General features: G+C 67.2%; 1 protein-coding gene across 1 annotated transcript; it reads left to right on the forward strand.

Annotated features, from left to right (window-relative positions):
- Nucleotides 1-12,419: 12,419 nt before the first annotated feature.
- Nucleotides 12,420-18,461, forward strand: DUSP7 (dual specificity phosphatase 7). Its single transcript, XM_028518888.2, has 3 exons — nucleotides 12,420-13,074; nucleotides 14,574-15,008; nucleotides 17,570-18,461. Exons 1-3 carry the CDS (start codon nucleotides 12,564-12,566, stop codon nucleotides 17,875-17,877), a joined length of 1,254 nt encoding a protein of 417 aa, XP_028374689.1. The 5' UTR covers nucleotides 12,420-12,563; the 3' UTR covers nucleotides 17,878-18,461.
- The last annotated feature ends 899 nt before the right edge of the window (nucleotides 18,462-19,360 follow it).

Raw genomic sequence — 19,360 nt, forward strand, 5'->3', positions numbered from 1 at the left:
GGTGTGTGATCACTTAATGGGACAGAGCCCCCCGGGGGTTCTCACCAAGCACCCCTGCCCCCGGCTGCCGAGGGAGCCACCTCACCAAGGTGCCCCGGGGCATCAGCCCACCTCCCGGGAGCCTCGCCACCCGCACGGGGCCTCACCCTGTTGCCCGGCAGGCCCACCCCAGCCGACCGGCCAGCAGAGCCCACAGAGAGCCAGGCCGGGGTGCTCCCCCTTCGTGTGAGGCCGCCTCCGGCCCACAACCCACACCCCTTCCTGTGGCAGGGCCCCAGGCCCCCACCAGTGAGGGGCCCGAGCACCAGGGCAGGGGACCCAGGCGGGACGGGACCCCGAGGCCCCCCTTCTCGGCCCTAAGCTTCTCTCAGGCACAAGTGTGTGTCCCTGAAGGGGGACCCCACCCCCGTTCGTGGGCACCTGGTGGGCAGGGCCCTGGCCTGCAGGCTCCGGGCTGGTGCCGAGTGCCTCTCAGCCCCGCCCATCACCATCCTCCACAGCTGGGGGTGCCTGGGCTCTGCCTGGGGGGCCGAGACTGACTTCGCAGCCACGGGCACCCCTGAGCGCGTGGTCCACACCGACCTCGTCCCGGTTACCCGGTCCCAGGCCTGGCCAAGGGCACAGGCGCGCTGCTCAGCCGGTCTCCGGCCCTCCGGCCTCCCCTGGCCAGCCTCCACCCAGGACCAGGACCTCGCCTCCACCTGGCGGATCTCCCCAGAACACTGGGGGCAAACACCAGGCCCGCGGGCCGAATCCGGCCCTCCACCTTCTTTCTGTCCGGCGGCGGCATCAAGCCCCTTGCCCCTAGCTAAGGAACAGTGACATGTACACGGTCCTCAGTGACACTGGTCCCTTGGAAGGCCACCGCGAGGCTGATACGGCCCCCAGTGACATGAGTTCGACACCCCTGTGGGTGGTTCTAGAGTCCAGGACCACTCAGCTTCCCCAGAAGCCCCTGCAGTGCCCCACCCCACCTCTGCCCTTAGCCCCTCCAACTCGGACCCTGGCTAGGACCACCGCCAAGCCAGGCCCTGGTGCCCAGGGGCAGGGCAGAAGCGCTTGCCTGCTCCCCAGGGCAGTGCGTCCCCCGCCCCCAGCCAGCTCCGCGCCCGTGTCCCTGCCGTGACAGCCGCTCCTGGGCTGGCCCCCCAGGACCTCCTGCAGCGGTGCGCTGCTGCTGCTCACGGGAAACAGGCGCTTCCTGCCGAGGGCCTGGGCTGGCTCCTGTCCCCACCCCGTCCCCCGCGGCCCCTGTGCCACTGGCCTCTGCTCCAGGGGTTGCCCTGGCCCTGGGATGGGCCCCAGCTCCCCAGTAGTTGGCCTGTGCCCTGGAATAGGGCCATTTTCGAGGCCAACCGTGCCCTCTGAGATGTCCTGAGCCCTCCTGTTGGGGACACGTGCCTCTGGTCGGGAGACCCTCAACCCCGTGGGCTCCTCTGGGGAGGGCAGGGAGCCCCGGGCTGGGGCAGGTCAGGTGCAGGCCCTCCCAACGCCCCCCAGGGGCCCGGGCCTGCGCCCCGCCGGGAGCCAGGGCTCCCCCCCACCCGCCCCCGCTTGGCCCTGGGCCCGCCCCATCTGTTCTCCATTGCAGCCCGAGTCTGCAAGATTAAAACAAACAATAAAAAGAAAACTTGTAAGACAGCTTATACCCTTCCTGCTCAGCACCTGCCCATGGCTCCCCAGCCCCCTCCCAGTGTGGGCCACAGCGCCCACCACAGCCTGGGCAGCCTCCTCCTGGATCCTGCCTGTCCCCACCCCCACCTCCTGTCACCTGCCACTCTCCCCTCCTCACCCCCCTCCAGCCACATCAGCCACCGCATCGCTCCTTGGACGCACCAGGCAAATTCTGGCCCCAGGGCCTTTGTACCAGCCGTTCCGGCCGACAGGGATGCTCCGGCTTCCCCCTTCGTGCCTTGGCCTCCTGACCCGTAACATGGAGTGAGAGCAGGCGTGGCCGTGTGGGGCTGTGGGGAGACTCGATCAGACACACCACACGGGAACTGAAGGGCAGGCCTCGTCCCTGCTGGGCGCCAGTGCGTGACTTGGAGGTGGGGGCGCAGGGCTGGGCCCCCAGCGCCAGAGCTCGGTCTCTCTCGGCCGGCCAGAAACCTGCGGCCCAGCCAGCACTCCTGCGAGGGGGCCCTGGGTACCCTGTGAGGCCCTCAGGCTCCGCCCCCCGACCGCGCACCGCCCCCCCCCCACACACACTTGGCAGCATGGGTCCCCACAGCCTTTCCCTAGTGAGGCTTCCAGCTGCCTGGCCCACCTCGGAGCCCATGCACGGCCCTCCCTGGACAGGGAGGGAGGGAGGGAGGGCAGCCAACCCTGCATGCCAGGCCCCCCTGCCTACCTGCTAGCCGAGGGGGCAAAGGTGAGCATGTGGGCTGGCCGGGTGAGTGGCCTGGCTGTGCGCAGGGACCTCCGGTGGGGCGGGGGACGTGGGGCTGGACCTGGGCAAGCGTGTCGCTGCTCATTGGCTGGCTGTGGTGGGGCTTCCTCAGCCACGGCCCCCCCACCTCCGGGCTCTGTCCTGCCCCTGATGGCTCAGAACCCCAGCGGAGCGGGGCCAGGGATTGGGGACTTTTCTGTGTGAAGCAGGAGACTGGGCCTTCTAAGGGGTCTCTCCCACTGCCACCACCCCCGCCCCGCAGACCTCTGGCCTGGGGTCTCCTGCAGGGGCCCGGAAGCCTGGAGTCAGCCCTGCAGGGGAGGGGTGGTGCCAGGACCTGGGGGAAGAAAGTCTCCCCCAGCTCTTGCCTCTTCTGCCCTTTCCCCCTCCTCCCTTCTCGCCGGCTTCCTCCAGAGCACGTGTTTCTCATCCCCACTCAGGCCCCTCTCCCCTCCCCAGCCCCGCTTCCTCTCCGAGCCATCCATCCCTGCATGTGGAACTCATTAGGAGACCCTCAGGGCTTGAAACCCAACTCCAGCCTGGGCACAGGGAGGGGCCCCCCACAGCCCCCATCTAGAGGGCAGTGCGAGGGCGGGGGACGCCCTGTGTGGCCCCTGTGTGGCCCCTGTGTGGCCCTGCGCAGCCGCATGCTGGAGAACGGGAATCAAGCACGGCCAAGAGCTGGCTGAGGCTGGCGGGGCAGCCGGCTCGTCTCCCTCCCCTCAGCCTGCTCCCCGGTGTCACTCCACCGTGGAAGCCCCCCCCCCCGCCCCGGGAGCCAGGCTGGGGGCGCTGCGGATCCCAGGGGGCAGCACAGCAGACCTCGGGGCCCCTGGAAAGCCTAAGAGTGCCGAGGGGCTCTGAGCTGCAGCCCGGACGACCCCCAGCTCCCCACCCAAAACCTTGAAGCAGAGAAGAGAAGGCGGTGTGGACGGCTGCTGGGCAACATGAGGCCGTCCTTTCCCCAGGAGGACATGCCCAGGGCACGGTCCCACACGCTGGCCGTGGAGGTCACGTGAGGGACTGGCGCTGCGGCCCCAGAGTCCGGGGAAGGCCAGGCAAAGGAAGCACAGCCAGAGGTGTGCCCGCAGGCCTCATCGGGGCCTTGACCACGGTCCTGTGCGGGGCGGCTGGGGCCGACCGTCCCGGGCATCTGGCCACAGGGCCTGTTCCTGGAGGCGCACCCGGTGGGCCTGGCGTCCCACAGAGCCCACGTTGGACAGCTCTGCAGCGAGAGCCCCGAGGAGGCGGGAGGCCTGGGCCCACGTGGCCCCCTGGGGAAGGGCCGCCGAGGTCGGAGCAGGCTGTGTCCGAGCAGAGGGGGGGACTGAAGGGGGGACGACGAAGGAAGGGCGAGCAGGAGGCCGAGGGGCCAAGGCTGAGAGGGGGAGCCATCCCCCAGCCACGCCAGGGCCCTGGCGACCCACTTCCTCCCTGCCCTTCCTCCTGGGATGGCAGGCGGGTGGGTGGCCAGGTGTGGGCACAGAGGTGGAGCCTTGCCCACAGGACGGGACCTGCACGGGCAGGCCCCGGGTGTCGAGAGTCCACGTCACCGCCCCCACCACGGAGCCTCATGGCGGGGCTGCCTCCGGCTCCAGGCTCAGAACTGCCGCTGTCTCCCGTCTCCGTCCCCCACCCCCCACGGCTTTCCCGTGGGGCAGGGCCACTGCCTGCCCCCACCCAGGGCCCTCTCCCCACTGTCCAGGCCCAAGGGGTGTTTGCTGTCACCTCACAGCAGTCAGTCCTGCAGGCGCCACTGCCCCCACTTTACAGAGGGTGAAAACCGAGCCCCAGGGAGGGCGGGCTGGTGGTTGAGGCAGCCTTAGAGCCAGGTCTCCAGGGGAAGCTCCCCCATCTCATCCCCACCCCCATGCCCTGCCTGTCCCAGCACACGTGGCATGCTCACGCCTTGGGCATCTGAGGGCCGCAGTGGACTGTCCCGCTGTGGTGCCCAGGCCGGCACCCAGCACGGGGTCAGCCCTTGGCCTTGGGCCAGGCCAAGCAGCGCATGGTGGTTGGGGGTCCGTGCCCAGCACTGTGGGCCCAGGAGCCCCTCCCCCTGCCAGAGCCAGTGCAGACCCTGCCAGCTGCCCTGCGCCCCGGGAGTCAGGTGGGCAGAAGGTGTTGCCCCACTCTGTGGATGGGGAGTCTGAGGCCCCTGCAGGGGCCGCCTGGGGCCACAGCAGGCAGAAGACTGTGCCCCCCGCTCTGCTGGGGCTCCACTTCCTGCGGCGCCTCGGCGGGGGGCTCCAGCCAGTGCCCCAGCCCGCGGTGGTGGGCCAGGCCCAGTGCCTCTGGGGAAGCTGCAGAGGCTCCTGGGAAGGTTTCTAGGGGAGGCTCTGGCGCCCCTCACGCCCGCCAGCCCCAGGCCAGAGGCTGCCCCATGCAGAGGTGGAGGTGGGGGTCAGGACAGAGCTGTGTCCGGATGGGAGAAGGCGGAAGCCATGGCTGTGGGGGGGAAGGGTGGGGGCCTCAGGCAGAGCTGGCCCCTGGCCCACCCAACCCCCAGCTCAGGGGGCCGCTGGAAGCCCTGAGACTCAGGGGTCCTCATCGGAGCCCTCCTCTCTCGCAGGAGACCCTTCTCTCTGTGGGAACGCGTCTCTGAGGTCCTGGGGCGTGTGCCCCTGTGGCCGGAATCGGGCTGGGTGGGGCCAGGAAGGAGAATCCCCAGGCTGTTTCCTGCCCCCGGGCTCGCCTACCTGGGAACCGAAACACCCCAGTGCAGCGCCAGGCAGGTGCGAACGGCTGAGCCCGTGTGGGCGGGCCCCGAGCCCGCCACCGCCAACGGGGCTGGGCGCTGAGGCCTCGGTCTAGCCACCTCGTGCCTGCACCGGGCCAGCTGGCTCCCAGGACACGTCCCCAGCCTCGTGGTGCCATTGTGACCTTCACTGTCACCACGAGTGCCTCGCAGGAGGGATTCCTGAAAGACGGGGCTGTGTGGGCCGGTGGGGAGAGGACCAGACAGGCCTGGGCAGCAGGCAGAAGCGAGTGAGGCAATTAGGCCTGGCAGCCACAGACAGACTTACCAGCACCCGCCTCCCGCACCCCCGCAACAGAGCCCGCCCAGGCCTCTGGCACATCCGCCCGCCGGCGCCCCAGGAATTCCCAGCCTCCTTCCTCCACCCGCCCGGCCTCACAGGTCAGACCGGCTGTGAGGTTCGGAGCCTGCCGCTGCTGGCCCCTCTAGCCCCCAACCTGGAGGCTGGTTGGGCGCAGACAGACCCGGGATCCCCTTCTCCTGACCCCACCATGGCCTCCTGCCTTTTCTCTGGCGGGGCAGGCCTACCTGGGGTGCCCTCCTGCATCTAGCCCCCGTTCCTGCCACCAAGCGTCCAGGCCCTTCCTGGCAGCGGTGGCCTCAGAAGGGTCAGAAGCTTGGAGCGGGAGGCCAAGGGTGCCCTGGTAGCCAGAGGGGCAGGCAGCTAAGGACACCCGGCCCCTGTCCAAAGCCCTGTCTTCGGTCCCTCAGAGCACCATGTGGGCTCACGGGGTGCTGCCCAGAAGCCCTGAGAGGGAGGGGACAGCACCCAGATAAATATTCGGGGAGGGGGTGTGAGAGCAAAGGGCTCTGGCCCTGGCCTGTGGCCTGGGGGCAGGGAACGGGCCCGCCTGCACTTCCCTGGATCCTTTCCCTCTTCGCTCCACCTCCCTCTGAGCCCCACGGGCATCTCCCAGGGGCCATCCATCAGCCGCTCCTGGCCCTCCAAGGCCTCGGTGCCAGCAAGAGGGGCTCCCAGCCGAGTGGGAAACTCCCACCCAGTGCAGCACCCCCTCCAGGGTGGTGGGTGCAGGACCGGGGCCCAGCCTTGCTCGGCCACCAGGGACCCCTGAGGATCAGTGGCTGGTGGACAGTGGAGGGAGCCCTCGCTGAACCGGAAACTGCAGCCTACCTACCGCCCGAGGCCAGGACGAGGCATGGGGGAGCCCCTCCGGCAACAGCGAACCTCGCTGCGGAGTAGGCAGGCTGTGCAGGGCAGGAGAGGCCCAGGGGGGAGTGCAGTAAGAGGCTGCCGGCCAGCGCCATCCCCGAGACAGGGAGAGCCCGTGGCGGTGTACGTCACACGCTGACCCCATGCTGGCCGCAGGGGTCCAGAAGGAGGCCGGTTCCAGTTCTGGCTCGGCCACTTCCCAGGGGCCTGCTCTGGCTCTGGGGGACAGTGGGTATGGGGGGAGGATGAAGAGACAGAGGAGGGAGCTGGGAGAGGAAGGTTCCAGAAGAGGAGCAGGTGTGTGCGGAGACCCTGAAGAGACAGCAGGGAGGGCATCGGAGGGGTGGGGCTGGGGCAGCATCCAGGGGAGGGCAGGGCCAGGTCACCAACAGCCACACTGGCCACGCAGGGGGACTCCACGCCGGAACCGTGGGAGACTTCGGTGCAGGGGAGGGCCAGGCCCGAGTCACATGCTCGCAGATCCCTGGGGCTGCGGCTGGGGGGTGGGGGGCTGTGGGATGGAGGGGTGAGCTGCAAGGAGGCTGGGGAGATGGGCCAGGGGCAGGGGGCAGGGGACAGGGCCTGGCCAGGGCGGGTGGCAGAGAGAGGCCGGACCGGTCCTGCGAAGGGTCAGGCGCACGGGTGCAGAAAGGGCATTTGACGGTGCCTGAGCTGTGCACGAGTGGCCCCTCGTGTGCGGGGAGTGGACCCCCGTGCCTCCGGTGCGTTGCCCTGCGTGGGTGGTCCCCGCTGCCCCAGACACGGGAACAACTGTTAGGACAGCACCTCCCTGGGGCTCCCCGTGGACTGCGCTTGGGGCTCCTCCTGCAAGAGTCTGGGCCCCTACCCCCTGCCACAGCTTGATCTGTAATCACGGGCCTCAGTTTTCCATCCATCAGATGGGTTGCCAGCCCTCCCCCGGCTGATGGGAAGCCCCAACAGGGGCCGGAAGGGAAGCCCCAGAGCCTCTGGGGTGGGGCGGGATTGGGGGGGTAGTTCACAGCGGGCAGCCCCAGGCAGGGCTGTCCGCCCTCCCCTAGACCACTCCCCCGACTTATTCACGTTTGTGTGTTTCCGTCCCATCACCTGGGCCACCGTGACTCAGCCCGGCCCGCCGGGCGAGTGAGTAACCGGCCGGGGCTGGAGCCAGGCCCTCGGAGCAGCTGTCTCCCTTCCCAGGGCTCAGTGCTCCCATCTGCGGGGCAGACAAGCCCCGCTCCGCTCGCCGAGCTGGGGAAGCGGGGCGAAGGCGGGGCTGCGCGTGTGAAGGTGGCAGCGTGGGGCGTGACCCGTGAGCCAGGACAGCAGCCAGGCCCGCTTGCTCCCAGCCCCAAGCCAGCCCTGAGCAGAGCTGGGACGGCGTGCGGGCCCCGGCCGACCAACCCAACAGACCCCCATCCCTCCTATTGATTGATTGATTGATCTTTTAAATTTCAGTTTTTAAAATTTATTGATTTGAGAGAGAGGGAAACATGGATTTGCTGTTCTGCTTATTGATTCATTCATTGGTTGATTCTTGTACCTGCCCTTAGTGGGGATCGAACCTGCAACCTTGGCACATAGGTACGATGCCCCAACCAACCGAACCACCTGGCCAGGGCTCCCCCATCCCTCCCAGGGGAACCTGTGCCAGCAGGAGCATGGACTGCAGGGAGGGCGGGGTGGTAAGGAGGGCCTGGCTGACCCATCCCAGACTCCTGCAGGCCGGACTGCCCTGAGGTGGGTAGAGGGGGCACTGGGGGCCCCACGGGGGAGGACTAGGAGAAGGAGCGACTCAGCTGAAGTCAGGCAGGGCAGTCCTCCTGGGGTGGGAGCAGCTGATTTCAGGGGCGGGGGGGGGGGGCAGGGAATGAGGAAGGGCTGAGTCTGGGGTGAGGAGGAGGAGCAGGAGGTCCCGGTGCAGTGAGCTGGGGGCGGGGGGTAAAGAGGCCACAGCTGGTCTGGCTACGAACTGAGGCCGTAGCGAACCGAGGTCTGAAGTCTGAGGTCTGATGTCTCATGTCCCTTGTCGACCACAGCCAGCCACTGGTCAGGCCTGCTTCGAAGGGTTTTGAGGCCAGGACTTGGCTCAGTGAGAAAGTGCTGTGATTGACTAGTAATGTCTGCCAGGGACAAAGCATCTCAGACTGGTGGCCATTAGTCCTCTGTTTTCCATGTTCTATTTTCCATTTTTAGCCTGGCCCCAGTGGGCTGGGCATGTGGCTAGGAGGGTGGCTGCAGGGACCCAGGAGGGGTGGTTGGCCAAGCGCCCGCTGCCACTGCTGGGTGGGGAGCTGGGAGAAGGAGGAACTATGTCGGTCCCCCCAGGTCCCACCCACTGCCCGACACGCTCCCTGGCCGAGGGCAGGCACTCGGGAAAGGCCTGAACACAGTGGAGGGGAGGCTGCCTTCCTCTGCCTTCGCTGGCAGCTGTGGGGAGTTCCCAGATCTCCCAGGCCCTGGCTGCCGTCCTGTCGGGGCTTGTTCCTGACGCTCCTGGGTGTGACCCTGTCTGCCACCTGCTCCGCAGGGCCCCATCTTCCTGCCCCTCCGCCCTGTGCACCTGGGCAGCGCATGCAGAGGATGAACAGGCACGTGGCTCCCCAGCACCGGAGCTGGCAACAGTTTCCCCATGCCATACCGTCACCCCCCCAGAGACTGGCGGCCCCTCCGCGTTCCACCCAGACCTTGTCACCATGAGATCCCAACACCAGCTAACGGCAGGCAGGGTGAGCCAGGAGGGCTGGGGAAGGGGAGCATGGCTTCCACCCGTCAGTAGCCACCCTCTGTGGGCACCCCTCCGGAGACAGCGGCAAGTGCCCAGATACACAGGGTCTGTGTGCGCGTGTGTGTAACGGTGTGTGTGCACCTACGTGCTGTGCATTTCCACCCTCAAGCACGGCTCTGTGTCTGTGTGTTTCTGTATACCCACACGTGTCCGCAAGCACCTGTGGAAAGACAGGTAGGTCTATGTACTGTGTGTGTCCTCACGTGTGTGTAAGGGTGTGTACAGCCAGGGCTCCTCCCGTTCAGGGCAGAGGACTCGTCAGGCCTTCCGCAGACATCACCTGTTCTGACTGCAGCACAGGCAGGCCCCTCACCAAAGGGCAGGGAAGAAGCTGTCCCAAGGCTCAGGAGCAAGAGGAGTGACCCCCGGTCTGGGCCTCGGGCAGGGCTCTGATGACACGTCTCCCCCAGCAGGGCGCAGCTGCCCGGGGCGGAGGCTGCCGACACAGGCTGCAGGGCGAGGACTGCCCCAGCCCCTGCTCTGCACTCACGGTGGGACGGGAGCTAGACTCCTACCGGGCATCTGCCTTCCTGGAGGCTGGCACCCAAAGTTTGTGCTAGCCTCTCGGGATAGAAGGGCAGGGAACTGACCGACGCTCCTCCCTTCCTCCTCCTTGGGCAAACGCCACTCAAAACACGGTGGCCCATCTCTAAGAAGTCCCCGGACACCAGTGGGAAAAGGAAAGTCTGCTTCTACTATTCTCGCGACATAGCTGCCGGGTCACCAAACCACGCACACACGTGCATGGGGGTGCAGCCCAGCTCACATCAAACATCCCACTATCACGGCCACGCCTCGCCCTGCAGGGACGGCCCCTTCTCTGGTGGTTCCGGGGCTGGAAGTGTGCAGACAGGGAGGGCCGCTCCTGACACACCTCTGGGTTTGGGCCTGGGGCCTGGCTCCTGGGCGGGCAGGGGAGGGAACGGAGATGGCAGGGCAGGGAGTGGGCCTGCTGAGCAGGCCCCTCTCCTGCGGGCTTCAGGAGAGAAAGGGTCTGAATGAACCCCGGGCAGGAAAGGCCAAGTTCCTGAAAAGGGGGCGTGTCTTTGACCCCAAGGCCCCTGGGGCCCCAGGTTCCCTCATCCGGCATCCTGGAGGGAGGCTGATCATGGCAGGGCAAGGCCCTGGGCAGGGACAGCTCTAGCTCTTGCCGTCTGACCACGGGCAAGTTCCTGCGGTGCTCTAGGCCGTGGAAGTCAGAGGGTTCTGTGCGCCCCCGAACCCCCAGCCCCACACACCTGAGGGTGGCTCTCCGTGGTCCGTTTTACTCATTGTGTCTAGCTGTTCACAGCTGCGGGAAGGGCTTCACTCGGGACCGCAGGCGATGGGGGCCAGGCTGAGCGCAGAGCAGAGACCAGGGAGCCACCCCAGCTCACTCAAGAGTGGCAGGGAATCCTTTCCTCGGGTGGGTGGGTCTTCCCATGCGTGGGGGAGGGGGTTGTGGGGCTGCAGGGGAGATTCCAGTTCAGTCGTGCCCCTGACAGTGAGAGCAGTGGTGGCCAGCTCCCTAGGAAGGATTCCCTGGCCAGCAGGCTCTCTCCCCTGGGGGAGGCCAGGGGCAGGGGACACTGCTCAGGTCTCTTCTTTGAGTGCTGCCAGCCAAGGGGCCTGTCCTCGGAGAGGCCCTCCCTAAACGGCAAGGTTTGTGATGGACCGGCTGGGGGCTGTCCAGGCCAGCAGTCTCCTACACCTGGGCCACCGAGGCCCAGAGAGGTGAGGACCACAGAGCGCGAGGGCAAGTGGCAGTGCAGACGCTGGGTCCTGGGCCCCTCAGCCCTGCAAGCTCTTTCCAGGGGTTCCATGACCCAGGGAGCTAGGCTCTGCCCAGCAACACCAGGACAGCCATGGGCGATGAGCCCCGCTTTCGACTGCGATGCTGTGGTCTTTCTGGGGCTGTGACTGCGGGAGAGACCTCTGCTTCTTTGAGACCCAGCCCTGTGGCCCGGGATGGAACGCTTCAGGCAGACTGTCCTCTGCAGGGAACACGGCAGGGAGCGAACTCCTCCAGGGCCGCCCTCTCCGTGCCTTCCGGTCCGCAGAAAACTCTGGCCGTCCGTGTTGCAGGGACCTCGCCCTGCCCCCTGCCCCAACCTCTCACCCCACTCCCTCCAGCGGGCAGTGGAGGAGAGGTGTCCGTGAGCCGACTAGCCTCGGGCAGAGTGGGAGGGGCAAACCCGAAGGAGGTGGGGGCCCTTTGCCCGGCGGGGGACGGGCCAGACTAACCACCGGGTCCAGCCGCTAGCTCCCAGACTCCGCAGGAAAAGCGCGGCAGACTCTGCGCACGCGCGCCGCTCGGGTCCAGCCGCTTTGTTCCAGCGCTACCTGCGGCTCCATTCACCTCCTCTGCCCCGCCCGCTAGCGAGCGGCTAAGAAGACCCCGCCCATTCCCGCTCTGGGTGGAACCGGAGGCGAGCCCCGCCCCCTCCCTCACACTTCTTCGGCCGCAATTGGCCATCTGCGCGGCGCGCTCCCGCCTACCGCGAAAGTTGATTGGTGCTTTGGGAAGGAGGTAGGAGAAAGAGAGCTGACTGTAAAGGGGTGCTCCTCTGCCCTCCCGCCCCCTGTGGAAAAGTCACGTGGCGCTTCACTCCGCGCCTGTCACCACCCAGCTTGGAAAGCTTTCTTAAAGGGCTCCCTCTCTCCTCCCAGGGCTGGTCCTTTCCAGGATTTCTCCACCCCTGCCCACTGTGGGTGGCACAGGCCTGGGCCGTCCTACTCCACCAGTCGCCCAGGTGCTGATTTCCGATCAGGCTAGGTGGGGTGAGACCTCTCGCAAGTCTCGGAGCCTGTAGCCGTCACAGGCTCTCTGTAGTCCCCTGAAACGGTGACCGCCTAAACACAGTGCTTGGCACGTAGTAAGCGGTCAATTTCCTTTTGTTGAATGAACACGCTGAGAAAATGAATGAATGGGGTTGACAGACAGGAAGAGGGGAGGTGGGCTCAGCGTGACCGCCCAGTCCTCGGGGAACTCCGCTTCTGTTAATGAATCTGGCGAGGGGAGGTCAGGCTCAGAACGCCCCCTGTAGCCCCGTTAGAGTCGGGCGAGCAGGTTATAGGAGACCCGGGAAGGCGTCTTGGCCGGGCCCTCTAGGCGGGTCATAGCCAGTTCCAGGCCAGGCGAGACCGCGGCGGCGCTGAGTCGCGGCGAGGGCCCGGGCAGACGGGTCGGGAGCGCGCCCTCGTTTCCCGTGGGGAGGGGCGGCGGAGGCGCGGCTCCTTTAAGCCGGGGCGCCGGCCCCGCAGCCCCGCCCCCCGGAGGACGCCTCAGCGCGCGGCCGCCCGAGCCGCCGTTTAATTGGGGCTGTCAGGCCGCGGCGCGCGCGGAGGGCCGGGCGGGACGGAGGCCGGGAGGCCGGGGCGGCGGGTACGCAGCTCGGCGGGAGGCGGGCGCCCGGAGACGCGGCTGGGGCCCGCGCGGCCGGGGCGCTGTCCCTGGGCAGGGCTGCCCGGCCCCGGCCCCGGGCCACCCGCACTCCCCATGAAAAACCAGCTCCGCGGCCCCCCAGCGCGGGCGCACATGTCGGCCTCCGGGACGTCGGCGACTGGGGACACCGGGGCGGGGTCGGAGCCCGGAGCGGGGTCCGGCGCGGGCACCGGGGCAGGCGCAACGACCGGTGCGGGGGCTATGCCTTGCAAGAGCGCCGAGTGGCTGCAGGAGGAGCTGGAGGCGCGGGGCGGCGCGTCCCTGCTTCTGCTCGACTGCCGACCACACGAGCTCTTCGAGTCGTCGCACATCGAGACGGCCATCAACCTGGCCATCCCGGGCCTCATGCTGCGCCGCCTGCGCAAGGGCAACCTGCCCATCCGCTCCATCATCCCTAACCACGCCGACAAGGAGCGCTTCGCCACGCGCTGCAAGGCGGCCACTGTGCTGCTCTACGACGAGGCCACGGCCGAGTGGCAACCGGAGCCCGGCGCTCCCGCCTCTGTGCTTGGCCTGCTCCTGCAAAAGCTGCGCGACGACGGCTGCCAGGCCTACTACCTCCAAGGTGAGGGCAGCACCGAGACCCCGTCCTGGACTAGCGAGCCTCCGCGGCTTCGGACGCCCCTGCTGGAGGCCGCTTTCCGTCCATGCGCCCAGCCTGTCCCGTAGGCGCCACGTCGCCCCCGGCCCACATCCGCCCCTCCCTGGAGCCCTGCCCCAGTGGTTTATCCTGGTTGGGGGGCCCCTTCTGTACCCCTTTCCGGGTACGATTCCAGAGGGCCGGACAAACTTTTCCCCTTCTGGGCTTTCCTTATTAACTGTTGCTGGCGCCATGGCAGCGCCCAGCTTCCAGCTGAGCCCCTCAGAGAAGGGAGGGGCCCCTCCTGGGACACCCCCCAAAAGCGACAGGGCACCCAAGGCCAGCTCCTCCAGCCTGGAATGCATGTCCCTGAAAGTCCAGGGTTCAGACGGGATCCTCTCTCAGCACCACCCCAGGGCATAGGGACTGTTTGGGTTGGGGGACTCCGAGCATTCCCGCAGGTATCTCCCTGGCTGGGGATCACCGCCTCTTGGAGGCATCTGGGCGGGGGCTGTGAGGAGTAGTATCCCTGGCTCCAGCCCTGGGTTCCCGCGGCCCTGTCCCCAGCCTGCTGGCCAGGGCTCGCAGGAGGGGGAGGCAACACTGGGGGGCGAGTGGCTGCAGCCGGTGTTTCCAATTAACATTCCAAAATGGCCTCTCGCTGGCAGCGGGGCGGGCAGGGAAGGGAGGGGAGGGGAGGCCTGCGGCACCCTCGGGCGCCGGGCCCATGCCTCACTGCAAGGCATTCCCCATTTCTTGTCCCTGTAAAGCCCCCAGTGGCCCTCCTGCTCTGTGAGTCCAAGGCTCTGGGTGGGAGGGGTGTGCTGGTCTTGTATTCTAAGTGGGGGATTCTGGAGAGGTGAAGCTGGGACCTCTTTTATGAACCTGCCCCTGCTGGGGGAAAGGACCAGCCAATACTGTCACTCTGCTCTCCCTGACTGTGGTTGGGGGTGGGGGACAAGCTCCGGACTCGGGGTCAGGAGGCCAGGCCGTCTCTGCCTCTGACCCAGACACACCTCTGGCCTCTGCAGTGTCATCCGTGACAGAGGTTTGCGAACCCACAGGTGCTGGCCTGTGGTGGGGTTGTGTGCTTTCCTTTCTCACTGAGCCATTATTGGGCACCCGTGGGTGCCAGCTGCACAAAGGAGCTGCGGCAGAGGGATAAGCTGGAGCTTGTCCTCAGGTGCCCTAAGGGCGGTGCTGTGGCGGGGGCCGTGAAGCCTCATGAGTAATGGCGTGGAGCTCAGGCATGTGACTTTACCTCCTGGGGCCTCAGTTTTCTCATCTGTGAAGTGGGTCATAGGATAGATGGGGAGAAAACGGGGGAAGATGCACATGGAACGTAAGTGGTGTGGCCCGAGTTGGCTGTTAATGACACATGGACCCATAGCCATCGTCGGTCTGGGGCAGCCAGTTTGGGCCGGGGTTGTGGGCCGGCAGCACGGGCAGCCCCTCACCCAGGCCCCGTCTTGCCTCGGCCACAGGTGGTTTCAACAAGTTCCAGACAGAGTACTCCGAGCACTGCGAGACCAACGTGGACAGCTCGTCCTCGCCCAGCAGCTCGCCGCCCACCTCCGTGCTCGGCCTGGGGGGCCTGCGCATCAGCTCCGACTGCTCGGACGGCGAGTCCGACCGAGAGCTGCCCAGCAGTGCCACCGAGTCCGACGGCAGCCCCGTGCCGTCCAGCCAGCCGGCCTTCCCCGTCCAGATCCTGCCCTACCTCTACCTCGGCTGCGCCAAGGACTCCACCAACCTGGACGTGCTGGGCAAGTACGGCATCAAGTACATCCTCAACGTCACGCCCAACCTGCCCAACGCCTTTGAGCACGGGGGCGAGTTCACCTACAAGCAGATCCCCATCTCTGACCACTGGAGCCAGAACCTCTCCCAGTTCTTCCCCGAGGCCATCAGCTTCATCGGTAGGTGTCGCGGTGCCCTGGGCGGGGCGGGCGGGCGGGGCGGGCGCGTCCAGGTGTGTGCGGGACTCTGGGTGTCGTCCTCGCCTGACTGGGTACCTCTGGGCCTGTCGAGGCCTGCGTGCGCCCTGCATGTGCCGGCATGTGCCCATGGGCGCACCCGTGCCTGCCGTGCGTCACCGGAGCCCTCGGGGTGGAGCGGTGAGCCCCCTGAGTCCTTGCTCCGCTGTTCGGGGCCGAGCAAGCTGGAACATCACCGCTCCCAGACCTCCCACGGGTCTCGCTGGCTCTGCATCACGCCTCAGCACACGTGTCTCTCCAGGATGGGGCTGTCACGGCGCCTGTTCGGGCTTTACTGTGTACCTGAGGGGGCTGCCGCGTGGCCTGCAGCCAGAGGCCTACTCAAAACAGGCGGCTGTTGGAATGAGGGGCCCCGGAGTGCCTGGCGGGGCCCCAGATGGTCCCCGCAGCCGGGGGCGCTGGTGCGGAGCGTGGGGTGCAGAGAGAATGTGAGAGGAGGCTGACGAGGGCCTCCCCCGGGGCGGTGTGATCTGCTCTTTGGCTTAGCGCCCTCTGAGCCCCTCCAGCCCCACCTCAGCTGACTCCGGCTTATCTCTGACCCCCCACCCCGCTTCCTCCTCAGCCAGCTGGAGACCCCCCCTCCCCCCGGGCGGCAGGGAAGGGACACTGGGTGAATGGAGACCGAGGGTTCTCCGAGCCCGGTGCTTCTCCCCAGCCCCCGACGGCAGGGAGGCGGTGGCCAGGGCAGAGTCTCCCGCTGGCGCTGGCGGCCCTGTTCCGCGGAGGGCGTTTTGGTGTCAGCTGGGCTGGGCTAGCTGTAATAACAGGAAGTGGGAGGCTTCGCTGCCTCATCCGCTTACTGGGAACCAAAACTAGGTGCCTGGCTGGGAGGGAGGGAGGGAGGAAGGAAGGAAGCCGAGGCCTGGGGGAGGGGCTGGGGCTGCCCGGAGCTTCCTGGCCCGGCCTGGAGCAGGAGGGGAGCAGGAGGACCTGGCCCCTGGGGCCACAGCCCTGCCCCAGTGCTGCCATCCCCCCGGTGAGGGAGGGGAGTGGAGGGGGATCCTGGATCTCCCAGGGCTGAGCCTGGCTTGCGGGTGTCTTTGTCCTTCTTGAAGACCCCTCTACACCTGGGGAGGGGACAGAACAGAGTATAGGGGGGGCATTACCCCCCAGTTGGCAAGTGAAGGACTTGAGGCCCACGCATCGTAGGACTCAGAGGGACTCAGTGGGACCAGACCCAGCGCCAGCCCCCCACCGCTCAGCCACACCCTGGGAGAGCTAAAAATAAAGCCAGCGGAAGCGGTTTCGCTTTGGATCGCTCGGGAGTGGGTTGGGGGTCAGGCGTTGCCGTATCCTGATGTGTCACCGCCGGGGGCTCCTCTCCGCCACCCCCTTGCGCCCCAGATCTCAAGGTCAGACCACACAGTTGCACTTGAAGCCGAGGCATCTGCCTTCCCCTGCTGGTCTCTCCCCGCCTACTCCCCGAGTCTGGGTTGAGCGCCTACTGCATGCTAAGCCCTGGGCACCCTGCAGTGGGGGCGCGGAGGGGACGCTCTGCCCGGCGCAGGCGTGAGCACCAGAGGGGGGGCCCTCTGAGGACCCGTGGGTCTGTGTGGGGGAGTGCACCAGCGGAGTGCCGGCTGTATGCCTGGCTCCCGGGGGGCTCGCAGGCAGGGAGGTGGGGACCCCGAGGGCCCAGGGCTGTCTCTGGTTAACCTGTGCCCCTCGTACAGCTGTGGCTCGGAGAGGGAAGGAGAGATGACAAGATGGGGGTGTTTCGTGGCTCGACCAGAGCGGCTGAGCTCTGCTGTGTGCGAGGCAGGAGTCTGGGGGGCCGGGTGGGGGTGGGGCGGGGTTGGCCACGCTGGGTCGGCCTCTGGGCCTGCTGGGGGGTGGCTAGTAAGTGGGTGGGCGGGCCCACTGAAGCACACCCCACTTGCTACAGCCTCGGTGCGGCCCTTGTCCCCGGGCCTGGCTGCTCAGGAGCGGGACTAGCTCGCTGAGGGCTGCTGGGCGGGCCCGGCCGTGCTCCCGTGGGGAGGGGGTGCCCCTGGGGGGCCCCAGGAGGACGAGCTCCTTGTGGTGGGTGCCATGACTTAGGAGGACTCTGTGTGGCCTGGGGCTGGCCATTTTGCCTCTGTGTCCGTTCCTCGTTTCTGAAGTCAGCTCACTAGTAGTCGTGGTGCAGATGACCCGAGAAGGTGCCAGGGACACCCTCAGCTCGCTGGCACGACCGCTGTGGCAGCGTCAGGACTAGCCGTGGTCCTCGCTGTCACTCAGGTCCCGACAGGACCTCTGCGCGGAGAGGGCCCATCTGAGCAAGCCGAAGCACAGGGACGTCCGGTGACGGCACTACCGTGTGGTCTCCCACACGGTCACGCCCTTGACCTTTACCCCAGGTGCTGTCCCCCCCCCCGGGGGACCCCACCAGGTCTCTCGGGAGTCAGGCAGCGCCCGCCAGTGACCGCGCCGCCCTCCGGGTCGCAGCCCTGCCCGTGGCTCCTTGGAGGAGGTGCCTGCTGACCCGTGCCCGTGTGTTCCAGACGAGGCGCGCTCCAAGAAGTGCGGCGTCCTGGTGCACTGCCTGGCGGGCATCAGCCGCTCGGTGACCGTCACAGTGGCCTACCTGATGCAGAAGATGAACCTGTCACTCAACGATGCCTACGACTTCGTCAAGAGGAAAAAGTCCAACATCTCACCCAACTTCAACTTCATGGGGCAGCTGCTGGACTTCGAGCGGACGCTGGGGCTGAGCAGCCCGTGTGACAACCACACCCCCAGTGAGCAGCTGTACTTCTCCACGCCCACCAACCACAACCTGTTCCCGCTCAACACCCTGGAGTCCACGTGAGGCCGGGGGCGCGGCTGGGCAGGGGGCCGGGCCCTCCGCAGGGAGCCCGAGGAACCCGGCCATCGCCTGCGCCCAGGGACCCGGGGCCGCCGGGCGGCTGGGCCGCCCCGCCGTCCTGGGGCGGGCAGAGCCCACAGCTGGCTGCCGCTATGTGCGGGACTCCGGAGAGGCAGGTCTGGGGCTACGGGGGCCTGGTGGGCTCCCCCCACCCTCGGGGCTCTCCTTCCTGCTGACGCCCGGCCAGTTCGGCGTTTTTTTTTTAAAGACACCCACGGACCCGAGTTTACCTTCCCCTCTTGGCAGGTGAGTCCGAGCTCCCTGGAGCACCAACGGTGGTCACGGTCTTCTCAGTTTTTTTGTTTGTTTTTTTAATGAAAAGTGTTATTTTCAGGCACCAGGCAACCGTGGATTGTACAAACCAGTATTTCATCCCTTTCTTGATCTTGCGAGAGAGAGAGACATGTTCTCAGTTCTGTTTTTTAAAAAGCAATTACTGTTGGTTTTTTTTTTGTTATTTGTTTGTTTCCTGTTTTTATTGGGAAAGACAGACCCGGTGTGGGTCTTGACCAAATGCGTTTTGCACACGTGTGGAGCCTCTGTGTCTGCAGCAGGCCCTTCTCGGGGGGGGGGGGGGGGGGGGGGGGCGAGGGCGAGCCATCTCCTCGTGGGGCCCCTGCCGTGCCCAGGGCCCCGGCCCGGCGCCGGCGCGGCCCGCAGCGGCCTGTGGTGACGGCTGCAGGTTGTGCCAGGCGGGCCGGACGAGTGCTCTTCGCATTCTCTGCCCTGCCCGGCCCGCTCCGGTGGTCCCTGCAGACGCCCCACGGCAGGAGTCGGGCGGCCCTGTAGCTGCCCTGCTGGTGCGGGGCCGCGTGGGGGGGACTGTCCAACAGTAGCATTAGCCTTCCGGGCTCGGCCCCACGGGGGCCTGGGCCCCGGGCCCTTTTCTACACAAACCCACTACTTCTGTCTCTTCCTCTCTGTTCGTTTGTGACCGAGAGCGGAGGCCCCCGAGAGTCAGGGGAAGCTCCGGGGGTGGGGGCCCAGCCCCAGCTGTTCCTTCGGTTCTGCTGCCGCTCCCGGCCCCCTGGTCCCAGCAGAAGCCTGCCCAGCGCCCCCGTCGCCCATGCCGTCCACCGCCAGGAACCTCGTCCCCCTGGTGCAGCCCCTGGGCAGGTGCAGGGGGCAGGGACAGGCCGGGGAGAGGGCGAGAGGCTCTGGCCCCTGAGGCCCACCGCTGGCACCCACAGAACAAAGCCACGGATTCTGTTACCCTCCTCTGGTTGCGTTCCTCCTCCAGCCCCGGCTCTGCCAGGGGTCCGGGCTGCGGGGGCCGGGCGGGCGCGGCCGGGCGGCGCCCCCACCCTCCCCGAGCGAGCCGGCGCCGGCCCCGCTGCATCTTACCTCACGGGGTTGTTTCAGGGATTCTTCAAGGCAGCGGGTCCACAACTTGCCACATTCGAGAAATTGACAGAAGCTTCCGTGC

The sequence above is a fragment of the Phyllostomus discolor genome, chromosome 7 (assembly GCF_004126475.2).
Source record: "Phyllostomus discolor isolate MPI-MPIP mPhyDis1 chromosome 7, mPhyDis1.pri.v3, whole genome shotgun sequence".
In the NCBI taxonomy this organism is placed as follows: Eukaryota; Metazoa; Chordata; class Mammalia; order Chiroptera; family Phyllostomidae; genus Phyllostomus; species Phyllostomus discolor.

Excerpts from the sequence above, each read along its gene's own strand:
- DUSP7 (XM_028518888.2), top strand. The coding sequence starts at position 12,564 with ATGAAAAACCAGCTCCGCGGCCCCCCAGCGCGGGCGCACATGTCGGCC. Across the intron at positions 13,075-14,573 it reads CCAGGCCTACTACCTCCAAG|GTGGTTTCAACAAGTTCCAG; the intron begins GTGAGGGCAGCA and ends CCTCGGCCACAG. Across the intron at positions 15,009-17,569 it reads CGAGGCCATCAGCTTCATCG|ACGAGGCGCGCTCCAAGAAG; the intron begins GTAGGTGTCGCG and ends CGTGTGTTCCAG.